At 40.0% G+C, this 16,283-nt stretch overlaps 1 protein-coding gene across 7 annotated transcripts in view; it reads left to right on the forward strand.

The window, feature by feature from the left end:
- LOC310864716 (protein furry homolog) overlaps positions 1 to 15,560 on the forward strand; it is a 67,944-nt gene extending 52,384 nt beyond the window's left edge. For 6 of the 7 annotated variants that reach the window (XM_083773424.1, XM_083773425.1, XM_083773427.1 and 3 more), the window contains exons 44-61: positions 323 to 915; positions 1,040 to 1,137; positions 1,238 to 1,408; positions 1,555 to 1,695; positions 2,610 to 2,789; positions 3,735 to 3,899; positions 4,172 to 4,246; positions 4,363 to 4,533; positions 6,889 to 7,089; positions 7,368 to 7,511; positions 8,317 to 8,495; positions 8,870 to 9,077; positions 9,992 to 10,141; positions 10,230 to 10,328; positions 10,491 to 10,574; positions 12,002 to 12,112; positions 12,539 to 12,735; positions 13,314 to 15,560. In XM_083773424.1, coding sequence (XP_083629550.1) covers positions 323 to 915; positions 1,040 to 1,137; positions 1,238 to 1,408; positions 1,555 to 1,695; positions 2,610 to 2,789; positions 3,735 to 3,899; positions 4,172 to 4,246; positions 4,363 to 4,533; positions 6,889 to 7,089; positions 7,368 to 7,511; positions 8,317 to 8,495; positions 8,870 to 9,077; positions 9,992 to 10,141; positions 10,230 to 10,328; positions 10,491 to 10,574; positions 12,002 to 12,112; positions 12,539 to 12,735; positions 13,314 to 13,572 — 3,226 coding nt within the window. In that variant the 3' untranslated portion in view covers positions 13,573 to 15,560. The remainder of the gene's footprint in view (positions 1 to 322; positions 916 to 1,039; positions 1,138 to 1,237; positions 1,409 to 1,554; positions 1,696 to 2,609; positions 2,790 to 3,734; positions 3,900 to 4,171; positions 4,247 to 4,362; positions 4,534 to 6,888; positions 7,090 to 7,367; positions 7,512 to 8,316; positions 8,496 to 8,869; positions 9,078 to 9,991; positions 10,142 to 10,229; positions 10,329 to 10,490; positions 10,575 to 12,001; positions 12,113 to 12,538; positions 12,736 to 13,313) is intronic. The other variant, XM_083773426.1, reaches the window with a different exon arrangement.
- Positions 15,561 to 16,283: the final 723 nt, after the last annotated feature.

Genomic DNA, 16,283 nt, shown 5'->3' on the forward strand with positions numbered 1-16,283 from the left:
GTATCTCCTTCATGAAAGCATGGGTGGGGGGCACATTGGCACAGTTGGTAGAGCTGTCGCCTCACAGCTAGAAGGTCCTGGGTTCGATTCCCGCTGGGGATGCGTGTTCTCTCCTCAGCGTCATCAGTGCCCATACCCGAGGCGTGTATGGGCTGCTGCCCCCCCAGGTTGGCAGAGGAAGCGTAGTGCCCAGGATTACATTAGAATCAGATAATTGACTGGTTAAAAATGGGTTGTAAATGTAAATGAAAGCATGGATGGTCAACTGGCCGTGTCACCAAGAGAGGCAGTGTGCCTCATGTGCTGTTTGTGTGCATTCCAGGGCATCATCGCCAGATTTCCTCACCAATGGGAAGTTGATGTCTAACAGGAAGAGCACAGGGCAGCTCAACCTTAGCCACGGCATTAGGAGAGCTGACCGCAGCCGACACCAGAGGAGCTCCTCTGTACCAAAGAAGTTTGACCAGACCGACAGGTGCTCTGACCCCCCTCGCAGCGCAACAATGGACCGTATCCAGGCCTGCGTTCAGCAGGGTGTTTTGACAAGAGCCCACAGCCAGTCATCTTCAAAAGACAACGTCACGGACCCAAATAATGTCAATCACCCTAGTAACCTGCTGATCACCATCTTCTGGGTAGCCGTGTCTTTGATGGAGTCGGACTTTGAGTTTGAGTATCAGATGTCTCTGAAGCTGTTGAATAAGCTGCTGGCCCATGTGTCATTAGACAAGCAGGAGAACAGGGAGAAGCTGGAGAAGCTGCAAAGCCAGCTCAAATGGAGCAGCTTCTCCGGGCTCCAACAGCTGCTGCTAAAGGGCTTCACCTCTGTCGCCACCACTGACCTCACCCTGCAGCTCTTCAGTCAGCTCACACCTGTCTCACGAGTGCCTGTGGTAGACACTTCACAAGCCATAGGTACACCATGTTGAAAATAACTTCAGTTTTCAATACATAAATTGCCCACGAGGAATTTCCTGATGGATTTGAACATCAATATTTTCAAAGTGAAGGAAACGAGTCTGTCTATTTCCCCTCCCAGGTTTCCCCTTGAATGTTCTCTGTCTGCTCCCTCATCTTGTACAGAACTTCGATTGCCCCACTCAGTTCTGTAAAGATGTTGCCGAGAGGATAGCTCTGGTCAGTCTCTACGTCCCACGCATTTTCACAATTACAAGTTACAACCATGTTCTCAGACTTTATTTTCTATTTACAATGTTATTTCCTCCATTTCCTCCAGGTATGCCTTGAGGAGAAGAATGCCAAACTCTCCAACCTAGCTCATGTCATGACCCTGTATAAAACATACTCCTACACACGAGGCTGCTTCTCCTGGGTCAATGTTGTGTGTCGATATCTTCACGAAGCCTTCTCTGACATAACCATCAGCATGGTTACATACATGGCAGAGGTTTGCACAGCTGTTGTAACTCTTATACATTTTATTCTGAAAAGGGGTAAATGTGAAGTGTTGGCAATGGGTGTTGGCACAGATATTGTAACTGTAGTTAGATTGAACATATCAAATGAGTTGTTATTTACCTTCTGCCTCAACAGCTGCTAGAGAAAGGTCTCCCCAGTATGCAGCAGACCTTGTTACAGATCATCTACAGCCTCCTGAGTCACATGGAACTCAGTGGGATTCAGGCCAAACCCTTCAATGTGGAAGTACTCAAGACCATTGAGAAATTTGTTCAGGTGAGTTTGATTAAAGCATGTGAGATGTAAATGGAGAATATATTATTCCATAATAACACATACTGTATTTGAATCTGAATTAACTGTACACTGTATCTCACATTATTGGCTCATTGGTAAGAAATGAACACTTCAGATAATGTCCTTGAAAGAAATACATGCTGAATTCCATAAGCAACCTTAGGCACCAGTGCCAACATTGCCACAAGGGAGGGTGATCACTGGCACATTGGCATAAGTGTGAGAGAGGATTTGTGGTTTAAAATAAACAATTTTTAATAATTTTAAATAAACGAAGTCCCTCACATTCATTAAAACTGACTAAGGGAGGGAGTCTCAGAGATAGGTCCAATCATTAGGCAAAAGGTTATATTCGTAGACATTCAAAATATCTTGGATTTGTTTTATGTGGTGTCATTAAAATTAATGTTGACATGGCAAAATAAAAACATGGCACTTCATTTCAAAACCGTTGCAGACCGCTGGCATAAACTGTGCCATATAACTTTGAATACTTGTGCCAACATTTAGACATGTTAATGATGTGATTAGTATAACTGGGGCCTGTTGTATTTCCTGTTAGGTCTCTAGCTGTTTGGTGGGGTGTGTTTGCGTGCGTGCGTGTGTGGCGGTGCAGTACATTTGAAGGCACACCCTCTAAACAAACTGTTTCTATAAATAGTCTTCCCAGCTGCTAATGAAGTCTACTTACTTTCATGTCGCCATTTGTTTCCTTGATAGTTATTTTGCTTTATAGACAACTGCAGTATACTAGATCTATACAGACTTGTGGTGTTTGTTGGTGTGCCTCTACTACTAATAATACTACTACTACTACTACTACTACTACTACTACTACTACTAATAATAATAATAATAATAATAATAATAATGTATTTATAAATTGACCATAGACTGTCCATTGGAGGGAAGCCCATAATATTCTGAAGCTGGTGGTCTCTCGCTCTGCAAGTCTGGTCCAGCCGTCATCGCCACAAAGTGACGTTTGCTACGAGGATGTCAGTCGTGTCTGGGACAGGTCGTCTAAGGCCTTGCCTGGGAAAACATTGGACTTCCACTTTGACATATCTGAGGTTAGAGACACCAGATGAGTCCTTTGTATGACATAATTAACTTATTCAGGAGCTGAGGTGGTTTCTCTCTCACAAAAAATGACAGCAATGCACCCAAAACCATTTGGATCCCTTCCTACACTCTTTCAATACTAGTTTTTGTGTTCCTGTTGTGTTTTTCCCCCTGTAGTTTCCAGGGTGTGGTGCACAATGAGATTGGGTGGTCAATTCATCTTTTTTTTTTTTTTTTTTGTTGGGCAAGGAAGCAATTCTTCCCCTTCTGTACAGCTGTACAGCATTTCATTTTTGACCAAACCCCATGAGATTAGCTTGAAAGCTTTAAAGGTAAACACAATTAACCAAGTTGTGCAGAGTGATGGCAAAGATATGGGGTGGCGTAGTGTATGTGTGGGAACTGAACAGGGAGCTATTTGTGTGATGTAGTATGAATGGCAGGAAATGATGTCAGTTCTCGCTGCCGTCCTTTGTATGTGAATCAGTAAGACTCAAAACTGCTTGAGAGCTTACAAGCAGTGCATTGAAGCTTGAGATGCATCAACCAATGTTTGTTTTTGGTATTTTTAGAGTTAACTACAAACAGCTTTGCTTCTGAAAGTAAAACATATTTATTTTAATCATTCCTCCTTTGCGTTATTGTTTTGGAACGAAATAATTAGAAAGTTCAGGCTTTAGAAGAGCAAAGTATTACAAACCGTGCCCACAGTGATACAGTGAACTAGCTGTTGTATTAAATTGATAAGCTACTTACCAATCATACTGGAGCTACTGTATATAATGATGTGACCTCACGGAAGAGGCAGGAGCTACAGTGCCATCATTGCCATGGAGCCTGAGCCACAGATCTGCTGCACAGAGATGACCCTATTCTTCAAACCTCCACTTCTCGTCTGACTCACTGTGACTCCCCCTCTCCACCTCTCCGTCTGTCTGTGTCCGTGCTCATAGACACCTGTGATAGGCCGGCGGTATGATGAGCTGCAGGGCTCTCCGGGGACGGATGGGAAGAACGGAGCCATAGCGGTGACCCGCAGCACCTCCTCGACCTCCTCTGGATCCACCACCAACAACGTTCTGGTTCCGGTCAGCTGGAAGAGGCCACAGTCGTCACAGGTGAGCAACCATTTACCGGTACAGGGTTTTGAAAATCTAAATGTCTGTTTATAAAACATTTTCGTGGCGTTATAATGGAGCTTTCATGTTTCAGATAAGTAATACAATAGATATTTCCCATAGTAGACAGTAGAATGTTAAAGTTGAAGTAGCTATACTTCTGTTTAGCGTTTAACTGCGACGAGGTTCATGTAAGAGCACATTCTTCACATTTGGCTATGATCTCATTTTAGTCCTTTTTTATGAGTCTAATTTCCTCTTCACTTCTACAGAAAAGAACCAGGGAGAAGTTGGTGAATGTATTATCGTTGTGTGGACAAGAAGTTGGACTGACGAAGAATCCCTCCGTAAGACACATGCATGATGTGCTTAGTACTAAACAAGAATAGAAATAATAATAGGTTCTGTGATTTTGGTATTTGGATTTTTGAAGTCTGAAATGTACTTTCTTCTCCCCCTGTAGGTGATTTTCTCCAGTTGTGGGGAGCTGGATCTAATGGAGCACCAGCCTAGCCTGGTTTCCTCTGATGACGGCACCCGTGACCTGGACAACATGGATGACACCACCTCGGAGCAGCAGTTCAGAGTCTTCAGGGACTTTGACTTCCTTGATGTGGAGCTGGAAGATGGAGAGGTGAGACCCCCGTGCACAAACCTGTAGGTTTCAAAAGGCATTGAAAATACAAATCATTAGTCCTCCTCATCGGTTCTTGTCTCACATTGGACAGACATGTATTTTGGAGAATAAAATGGTCAGAATTCTAACACAAAAATTACGACAAGGATACAGGATAATACATAATCTTAAAGTGGCGATAATTGGGCATTTTTGACGCTCGGGGGGTGCACGACTCAATCGATCTGCTCGGGCCGCTCAAAGCGCGATCGGGATCGGCCCTGATCAACATCAAGAATGTTTGATATTTGCTCTGCCCCGCTCCGATTATCCTGTAGTGTATGGTGCTATCAGATTTCAGATTGAAAAAAATCGGCTAGTGTAAGGCCACCTTAAGCGTAATATTATTCACAGATCACAGATTGAGCTTTCCTGTTCAAGAATGCATTCCTCAGAAATGTAATGTAATAATATCTGCCTTATTTGTGTAATGGGCTTTCTTTTTCTGCTTTTTTTCTTTGCCATCTAGGAGCTACAGGTAAGTTCAGTCCTGTTGTAGTGTTCTTAGATGAATGTGGGATTACCACTATTACACAGTGGATTGTTCTGATGTCGGAGTATGATGCTGTGCATGTCATGCGGTATACAGTAATAATGTGCATGTTTGGATGTATCATAAGATGGTAGAGATATTCACTCAATGTTATGTTTTAAATATGCTATTCATGGTATTCCAGCCACAGCCAAAAGTAACACATTTAATAAGATTTAATTTTATGTAAGCATCATTTATTATCTATGTTGGTGGATTTTTATTTTTAAAGCATACAATACATTATCAGTTTATCACATAATGCACATTTCGTCCTTGAGGGGGATGCTTACTTATTGCCTTTAAAGGAAATTACAAATTTATATTATCTACCGGTATTTAAATTTGGCTTAATTTTGTAATATACAAAATTACAAATATATTAAAAAGGAAGGAAACCTATTAAAAAACATATGCCATAAGTATGGCATATACCGTATTATGTCCACCTCTAGTATTTTAATCCAAACATGTTTCAGAAAATGTCACCAATCCAAAGAATGCGAATTGATCAATATGGAAATACTATATAGAGAATAACTGGAAACAGCTGTAGTTGTGGATTAAACATCTCAGATGTGCAATGAGCTCCACCCAGTGGCACAACAGAATCAGTTATTACAATGTCCATTATGCAAATCTTTAACATACAGTATTTAATTGAATGTGTGTAAATAGCATTAAATGTCATATTGTAGGGGTGCCCGCTGGCCAAGTGTTCCAGGGCAGGCGCATGCCACATATAGGCTTTGGCCTGACAGTGCGTTGCGTGTTTGAGTCCCATTTTTGACGACCTTCGCTGCATGTGTCTCCCCTTCTCTCTCCCTCTTTCCTGTCAAAAGGTAGAAAAGCCAAAAACATTACTACTCATCATTCAGTTATAATCAGTTAATCAGTTATCATTACTACTAAGATATACAGTTATAACAAATCTCACAGTGGTTACATGGTAATGACACTTTGTTTTTAAATACAAAAACAAATATACTCACACATGACCAAGGTATAATATTTATTTTATATATAGGGATGTCAAAAGGGAAAAATTGCTTACCAGGCTATTTTCTTTATCTCAGTATATTGAAAAATGCTTACAGTGTATACTGCTACATAAACTGGGACAGGCTGATTGCTCTTCCCATCTTTCTAACACAAAGACAATCCTTGGATCCTGGAACATGATGTCAGCTCTTCTCTTAGAGCCAGCTAAAAATGTCAGATTATCTGGAAATTGCTAGAATCAGCAAGAATACTATACTTTACATTCATCTTTAGACTTTTGTCACACCAAGTTTTAATGGTATGATTCTAAACTTTTGGCCTCAAATATAGTATATGCTTTGATTTTTCTTAAATGTAACATGAGAAAATAAAGTACGGTAGTTAACCCTGTTGTATGCAGTACTTAAACTAAACTTTTGGCCACAAATCTAGTATGATTTTCCTTAGATTTAGCTTAAAGGAAGTATTTAAAAATGCAATCCCCCTTCACAATTTCAGCTGGTCACCAGCACCACCACAGGAAGTATCTATTGTTTTATTTGTCGCATTAAAGCTTTGTGGAATGTGGAACTTAGCTAACATCTCCAGAATCGTGTCCTGATGAAAAGTCAAGGTCCACAAAACCCTCCATGCTTGGTTGGAGTGGGCAATAATAACTCACCCAAGGATTGTACCCTCCCTTGACATGTACAGCATGACTGTGTGTGCAGTTGTATGTGCGCATGTGTGTTTGAGATTATTACTTGCACATGGTCACTCAAGGCTATGCTCTGTTGTAGGGAGAGACTATGGACAACTTCAACTGGGGTGTGCGGAGACGCTCCATGGACAGTCTGGACCAGAGTGACCCGCTGCCCCTGGATGAAAGCCAGCTGTCCATCAGCATGCCCAGCCTCAACAAGATCACCCTCGAAGACTCTGATGAGTCATCTGAGGAGGATTCTCTCATCGCTAGCCAGATCCTCTCACACTCACAGCTCGTAAGTTCACCACTGGGGAAATATCATTAATGGTATTTAATATACTTCACAACTTAATATTGATTTTAAAACATGGTGAAATTCATTGTTCTTTAGTGAGGCTCTTAAGTTTGATTTTGGCTTTGTATCATTCCAGCACTGATGGTCCACAATTACTATCAGTTTAATGTATGGTGGTGTAAATGTAATAACATAACAAATAACATTTCATTGTTCGCCCTCTGTTGCTTTCTTTGCTTTCAGTCGATGACAACATGTTTGACTTTGTATCTTTTCAGACTCTCAGCATTTCTCCAACGGCAGATATCAATGTCATGGACTCTCTGTCTGCCTCCTTTGATACATCTTCAGCTGACCCATCTGCTCTGAACACCACAAATCCTAGTTTCGAGGTCCAAGTGCCAGAGGACTCGAAGCACCGGGTGAATAAGGGATTCAGAGTGTCTGAGATATTGGGGCCTACTCACTCCTATTCCTATCGCAGTTCTATACTAGAGTTCTTTACTAATGCTGCCAAATAGAACTATTCTGTCGTAACCTTTCTGGAAATTATTTAGATGTTGCATGTGCTACATGTTGTGGTCTCTCTTGGTTATACATCTTATTTTGTGGCTCTTTGACTTTTGTCTGTTTCACCTTATCAGAAACGTGCATGGCCCAGTCTTTGCTAGATCTTTTACTAGTTGCATGTCATAAGAAAACAGAACTAAAACCTGGAAATGGGCATTGCATAATGCTTAGGGGTCTGGGGTGGTTTCTGCAATACTTTAATGGTGGCACGTGTTTTCTATTGGCATCTGTGGGGTTCTTCTTGACAGCAATAGTCTCACTCTCTGTCTATTTAAGGCAATGTGTATACCTATTGCTTATGTGTTGGAGGAGGCTGAAAGCAACAACTAAAATAACTTGGCATGTGGGAGGCTGAGAAAGGTTTACACATTTGCCCGTCCCAAAACATGAGTGTGCGGAGACCATGGTACTGGTCCTCTGCAACAAACTCATTCAGCATTCAATTGACACGGTTTCTGCTCAATAATTTACCAAATTAAACGAAGTACCTCAAGGAGTGTCCATAGTGTCCCGTGGAAAGGTTAGTGTATACATTTTACCCCCAATCATGTACTGTAATACATAAGAAGGTACATATTTTGCATGATGCCTGTGCATTGTTTTGTTTTCTTTCCTGCACACTGACAAAGCATATCTGTCCTTGTTCCTCCATCACAGGCTCACATCTCAGTGTCAACAGAGGATGAGGACACCAATGGCAATGAGGATGACCTCTCTATGACCTCTCTCTCAATTAGTGAACTTCCGCCTGAATTTCATTGCCATGACAGTTTCACTCTGGACATGTCTCATGGTGATGACAGAGGAGAACTAGACTTTGATGGCTGTTTACCCAGGTGTGTGCAGTTATAATCGTATTAGTTGAGCTGTGCCTCATTGCAATTTGCAGACAGTCACAGTGACATGCTATTACACACATACTACAGGTATGTATGTATGTATTCTAATTTCGATTAAATCGATTATTCTGATTAAATACTTAAGCCATATTTGATACATTGTTGTACTGCGTTGTTGCGCAATAGCTGATGTAGTCGAACAATATTGTGTGTGTGTAACACGCTACCAGAAACCCAAAAAGAAAGGCGACGAGCCACATGGCTCAGCTATGCACAGCCCTACTTACATGAAGTGAATTGGAAAGCACAGTGCCATGGATGTCAATGCATTAGCTGTTTTCCCTAATGTCATGTCTCTATGTTGCTCTCAGCCTGGCCGAGGAGGAGAGAGATGACATGATGGAGTGCTGTTCTTCCCCTCCGCCGTCACCGTTCTTCTCTGCCATCCTCGCAGCTTTCCAGCCAGCCGTATGTGACGACGCAGAGGAAGCGTGGCGGAGTCACATCAACCAGCTAGTGTCAGACTCAGATGGATCCTGTGCAGTCTACACCTTCCATGTGTTCTCCTCACTGTTCCAGGTACACAGCAAAATCCTTAGTGCTCATTTAAATCAGAGAGTGTAGTACAAATGACATATATTTTTAATCCTGCATAGGCCTATACTATAGCCATTTATTTGACAGTGGGCCTTGTAAAAATAAATGTAATTGTCCATGAAACAGGGTAAGTGATATTTTATGGTTAAAAGTAAATGGTTTTGTGAAAAGGTCCAAGCTATATATATACACCGTATTCTAAATAGTTAACATTGCTATACAGTGTTTGTTTAGTGACAGGGCTCTCCCAGTCTCTTCCGCTCATTAAAGAAAATGCTTTTTTGGGTGGGTTCAGGTTGCAAAATTCATTCATCAGGAGAGAGTACCAATTCATCGGGTTCAATTTCAGTGTTTCAGTTAAAATGTTGTATGCTTTTCATTGTGTCATCAGTTCCAATTTCACTTTTTGTATTTTGTATTACTTTTATTTTGTATTCTGTATTTCTCTGTAGTTCTCTTTCATGATTGGATAAAATTGGTTGTTACTGAACACTCTGTAGCAATGACTACCATCAGAATATCAGCTTTAACACTTATTTTAACAACAAAATATTACTTACCCTACACCTTTAAGAACATTAGTTGATACTATTTTTCTTAATCTTTTAATGGTATTAGCCTTTCAGAAGAGGTCAAAAGTAGGAAAATTGTGTTCTTGGTGACAGGGGAATGCTTCACAATAAACCTGAAATAATTATAGAACATTAGCCTGGAATTAAGACTGATTCGCTCCGTTCGTATTACTTTTGCTAGCGCTTTTTGCTTCTCACAGTGAGAAAGAAATCCACTGAACGGAGTGAATCAGTCTGGATCCCAGGCTAATAGAACATAGCCTACGTATCTGGGATGGTTTGTGATTAACCAAGACAAACATAGAATGTAATTTTGCTTTGCAGAGTATTCAGAACAAATTTTGCACATTGACCTGTGATGCTGTGAGTTACCTTGGAGATGGACTCAGAGGAATAGGATCAAAGTTTTTGAGGTCATCTCAGATGTTGACATCATGCTCAGAGTGTCCCACTCTCTTCATTGACGCAGACACTGTAAGTAATTTCTGGCCCCCTCTACTGTGTCAGTGAAAGTACAGATGTGAGTAGCAATTATAAAAGGAAAACCTCTTGCTTTTCACAGATCATGTCCTATGGGCTTCTGGAAAAAATGAAATTCAGTGTATTGGAACTTCAGGAGTACCTTGATACTTACAACAACAAAAAGGAGGCCGCTATCTCTGTAAGGAATAACAATACTTTGCTATTGAGTCAAAATGTCACCATTATACAATTTGCTTGAACTATGTGACTATAATAATAGACCTGTACCCTTTACGGGTACAGCAGGATTTTCCGCTGCATTTGCTTTTGTAATGAACATGATGCCACCTCTCTTACATAGTGGTTGAACAACTGCAAGGCAACCTTTCCCAGAAGCACAGAGGGTACGGTGATAACATGCCAACCAGCAGAGCATGAGGACCAGGTAAAGCTTTGTCTATCTATGCTATAACACTCATTATAATATTTAATTATTGTTATATCAAGGGAATATTTATTTAAAATGCAGCCTTAAAATGTATGGCTTAACTGACAGTCGCAATTAATGACTCCGCTAACATACACAAAGCTGTATAAAGTCATGTGATTCTTAGAAAACAGTTGCATACTCAATATTCCATTTCAACTGACCTTTCATACTGTACTTTCTGCCTTTCGAAAACTCTGGTACTGTAGTTCTGTGAGTGATACTTCTCTATTTTCTTTCAATATTTGAAACTCAAGTTTCTGGGCAACCCTTGGTTGCAACACCTCACATTGATTCTCTCATTCCAGCGAGCATTGTTGTCATTCTGCTGGGCATTGGACATGTCTTAAGTTGCGTTAATTCCAGCAGTAAACATTTACACTCACTTGCTATTAGGAAAGAAAACTCAAACCTATACCGGTGTATATATATGTGTGTAAACATATATGTATGTGTAAACAATGTAAGCATTATAATAAACTAAAACCTGGCCCTCATAAAGCTGATATCAAACAACATTGCAGGTCAAGAGACTCAAACCAAAGTGAGTGCATTTGTGCTGATAAAAAGGCAAAGTTTATTTGCTTGGCTTTTTAATGACTCATTGGGACACGCAGCCTTCCTTTCAGTTATTTACACCTACTTGAGCAGTATTTTCTCTCTCTGCATGTGTTATACGCCCTATATAAATATTGCTCACCACGATCGGATACAGGAACACAGGGGGTACCGAAACATTGTTTTCACCTCAATGTTAAATTGTTTTTTTCCCCCAATTTTTTAAAAATAAATAAATATAATTTGGGTTTGAAGCAATGTGATGTATTCAGGATTTGAACATGCATCCATATAATAGATAAACTGTGAGGCATGCTTCACAAACATGCATCATTTTCAGACCTAACTTTACCAATCAAATCTTACATTTTTAGAAATTGTATAAATGTTCAAGCTAATTCAAATCATGAATACTTTACAGACCATATTCCAAATTCTTCTTTTTGAGGACCTATTATTGAGGTGCCCACAATGTTTTGGTTGCCCACTCTTCCAAGCTCTAACTGCTAAGGGATGCATTGCTGCAATGCTGCTAAGGGATGCACTGCATGCCAAATCTTTGATTCCCTGTTTCCCTCTCACCCGTTTTCTATCTTATAACATGCTTGCTTTGTAGCAAATGGAATCTTTGGCAGTAAGTTAAAAATGGCTTATTCCTCTTCAGTCTATTTGGTCATATATTTTATTTATAATCTTGTGTCTTGTGCAGAGTTGTTGCAGGATGTCAGTCCCAGCCCCCTGTGTTTTCTTGTACTGTATTTACGTGAGTAGTTGAGTGAGTAGTGTGTGAATGGTGAAATCTAACCCCTTTTGCTCTGCATTTTCAGCAGCTGGAGCTCTGTCAACGACTCTACAAACTCCACTTTCAGCTATTGCTGCTTTTTCAATCCTATTGTAAGCTGATTGGACAAGTCCATGCTATAAACTCTATTCCTGAGGTAGGTGCATGTTCCATGTTACGACCTGCTTAAACCACTTAATCCTGATTTATAAATTATTGTATGGCATGTAGTAAATAATGAAATCACAGAGCAACACCGCTCAAACATAGACTTTTTTTTGTTATTTCTAGATTTCACGCATGTATTAATTTTCTCCATAGTCAATATTAGTCCATAGTCATTTAACCATTACCGAACTTTCCTGAATATTTGAGTCATTGGATATTTATCCAATGAAACCAAAGTATGTGATCTCATGGATGTTTGACATTTTGTGCATAAATTGTATTTTCTCTTGGGACTATTGTCAGACATATTTTGAATAATAATAATAATAATATTTTAAGTATACCATTATACCAGTATACACTGCCAGTATGGTCCTTTAAGGATTATGTGGATGTCTCTCTCTTCTACTATTAGCTGATGAATATGTCCAGAGAGCTCAATGACCTAAAGGAAGGTCTACGGGTTGCTGTAAATAGTGACGACCTTGCTGCCCAGGAAAGTTCCTACTCTGATCCCACCTTCAGCAATTCCGAGGTTGCTGTGCAGGCCATCTTGGAAGATCTGAAAAACAATGAGTTCTTCGCGGCCATCCGCTACATTCGTGAATGCAGGTAAACTCTTCATTGTCTATTGCATGGTGTCTGTTTCACTCTCAGCGGTTCCCAAGCTTTTATGGATCAGGGGCAGGGCCTACTTGAAAATCTTAAAATAGTGTGCAACCCACCAATCTGGCCACTTAAAAAAATATAAATAATATATATATATATACGGTATTAAAAAATGTTCATACATCTTTTAATTACTTGCGCAAGCAGAGCGCGTAAGTACTGTAATCGGCTGGGTATGTCGGTGTTGTCCACCGGCCAATAGGGGACCACCATTCTTGATGTAGAATGGTGGTCCCTTATTGGCTGTTGATGGTGACGTAACTAAGGTTGGTATATAAGGTAAATAATGGGTCTAAAGGATTTAGAACAGCAGTTGTAATAGACATTAGTTAGTAGCAGCTCGACAGACTGCATTTCTAGTTCTAAATGTTATATCATCATAATTTTAATCTGAGTGTTTTGCCAATTATTTGGGGGCCCACTTGCAATATTTTCACTGCTCACCAGTGCCGGCCCACAGATTGAGAACCACTGCTCTAGTCTACATGAATAAATAAGTTACTTGACCTTTTTCTGTGCAGAACAATATGGCCCAATGACATCTTCGGCACTCCTTCTGAGGATGAGATCCAGACATTACTAAACATCTACTTCAGACATCAAACCTTGGGTCAGACGGGAACCTTTGCTCTGGTGGGCTCACAGCAGGATCTTACAGAGATCTGTATCAAATTAATGGAACTCAATGGAGAGATTCGGGATATGATCAGACGGGCCCAGGGCTACCGGGCCATCACAACGTTCCTCCCAGACTCCAGTGTGTCCGGAATAAGTCTTTGACGGAAGGCTTGCAGGTTGCAACTCCACTCCCTCCATAGCCATGCTTCCTGTTTTGGGGACCTGCTGTCATCATAGTGTTTACCAAGCACTCTGCTCTCTCCTCTGGGACCGGGGAAACAAACTCCTCTTTCTGTTTTTACTCAGAGTAAATATGTTTAACAATGTCATATATTCAGATCTTCAGATGAGCAGGAATACTGTTGGAGTGAACAACAGAATTTGCTATTGCAAAGAAATGGGGGGCTGTTATTGCACTAATAATAGATGTCACAAGCGGCCACTGCCTACTGAGGTCAATATCTTTCACCTTTAACAAATGACAGACCTAAGTTAAGTTATTTTGCTTTTGCTTTGATAAAGTGTGTGTGTGTGTGTGTGTGTGTGTGTGTGTGTGTGTGTGTGTGTGTGTGTGTGTGTGTGTGTGGGGAGGGGGGCGGGGGGTGAATTAATCGAAGAGCCAAGACTTATAGACGGGGTCCTGGAACATGTGAAAGATTCTTCTTCTTCTTGTTTCGTCTAATTCCCATCAGGGCTTGCCACAATGGATCATCTGTTTCCATCTGTTGGAATATACGAGAGATACCAGGTTAAAATGATTATCATCAGTGAAGCTCGTCAATGGCAGGAACCCCCCTTTTTCATCCTGTTCCTTGTGTCCAAAATGTTGGCTATTTGGAGTATTTTGAATATGCACTGTGTTACATTTTGTCACAGGTTCAAAATAAATTTGCAAGGTGTTGTGTTTACAAGTGACATTGATCCCATAACCAGGAGGGACGAGTACATAGTAATTGGCTATTTGGTTGTTAAACAACTGCTAGGCCTAATTGAATATACATTTAGGATAATTTATGTTTCTACTACTTTAAGGCGGCAAGTCCTGCTCAGTATACATGTAAGCTAAAATGCAAAAGAATATGCAATTGTTGCATTTTAAACAATAATGCTTAACAGTAAGACAAAATAACAATATTATTAAAAACACTCATACTCTGCATTTATGAGTACTCAAACAATAAGCACTCTTTCTCTGCCATGAAAAGGTGATATCAGTGCAACCCTATTTTTATATGTGTCTAATATTAATATGGGGCCCAGGTGTCAGGTGGCCCAGGATCTTTTGCCGTGCGCCTGACTGTTGATGATTTGATTGTTTTGATTGTTAAGGGAAAATGTGCAATGCTTTTTACTCCATCACAGAAGAATGTCATGTGTTTTTGGCTAAAAGTGGAAATTCTTAGTACAGGAAAAGGGAGGCTTCATTGCTAGTGTGTGTGTGTGTGTGTGTGTGTGTGTGTGTGTGTGTGTGTGTGTGTGTGTGTGTGTGTGTGTGTGTGTGTGTGTGTGTGTGTGTGTGTGTGTGTGTGTGTGTGTGTGTGTGTGTGTGTGTGTGTGTGTGTGTGTGTGTGTGCGTGCGCGTGTGCGTGTGTGTGTGAATGTGACAACCATAATGGAGAAATTAATTTATGGATAGTGATCCTCACACATTCATCTACTTTGACATGCTGCAAATCTACTGTAATATCTCATCAACTTAAATGCCGCTGTGTGGGTTATCTGTTACTGAAAATAATCTTACTGTACCTCTACTGTGTAGCAATTAGAAAATAGAATTATTTATATTATTTGCATAAGATTACCATGCTTTACATTTTTTTCCATCTGTCAAAAATGCCAAGCATGAATATTTTATGTATTATAAAGTGTATAAGTCATATTTATGAATATATATATATAATAAATTATTATAATGGAAGATTGTATATAGAGCAGTGGGGGCTTTGCTTGTTTATTGTTATGATTTGTATGATGTGTACAACTTTATCTGCTTGTAGAATGAAGGAAATACATGTGTAAAGCTTCCATAGAAACAGAGTTGATATAGCCTTTCACCTTGTAATTGTAAATACTATTGCCTTTTCAATGTGCTGTACTTTAGTGTTATGTACACTTCTGTAACAATAAAGAAATATACTACATTTGTTAAATGCAGTTTCCACATGGCATTCCTGAGCATGACATGTTTAATTCTAATAGGGTGGCTCATGGGTAGAGTTGCTGGATTTCCAGTTTGAACCCGGGGCTCCCCCAGGGTGTCGAAGTGTCCTTGAGCAAGACTTGAAGTTTTGAACCCCTAATTGCTCCTGATGTGCTGATTGGTGCCTTGCATGGTTTGCGCCGACATCAGTGTATGAATGTGTGTGTGAATGGGTGAATGTAATGCATGTAAAGCGCCTTGGATAAAGGCGCTATATAAATGCACCATTTAATATAAAATGTTTATGTGCATTTATAAGTATAGAGAGAGTTTTCCACGTTCCGTGTTTGTTCAGTAACGTGCCTCCCGGTCTCTCCAGCTCTTTTTGTCAGGATAAATTGGTACTGATTAGATTCAATTGGCACAAAAAAAACCCTAAACCTGTATTGTTGTATCGTGTCTTTTGCTTTGGCAATGTAAATGTTTTCTCATGCCAATAAAGTCCTTTGAATTTAATTGAATAATAATAATAATAATAATAAACTTTATTTGTATAGCACTTTTCATACATAGAATGCAGCTCAAAGTGCTTCACAGGGCAGGACACAAAAATAAAATACAATAAAACACAAGTAGTTAAAATGATAGAACAATAGCAGAGAACAAAACCGAATATAAGAACATAAAATAAATAAAAACACATAAAAAAATAAAAAATAAAAAAACTCAACTA

Source organism: Protomyctophum parallelum (assembly GCF_964188405.1).
Source record: "Protomyctophum parallelum genome assembly, chromosome: 9".
In the NCBI taxonomy this organism is placed as follows: domain Eukaryota; kingdom Metazoa; phylum Chordata; class Actinopteri; order Myctophiformes; family Myctophidae; genus Protomyctophum; species Protomyctophum parallelum.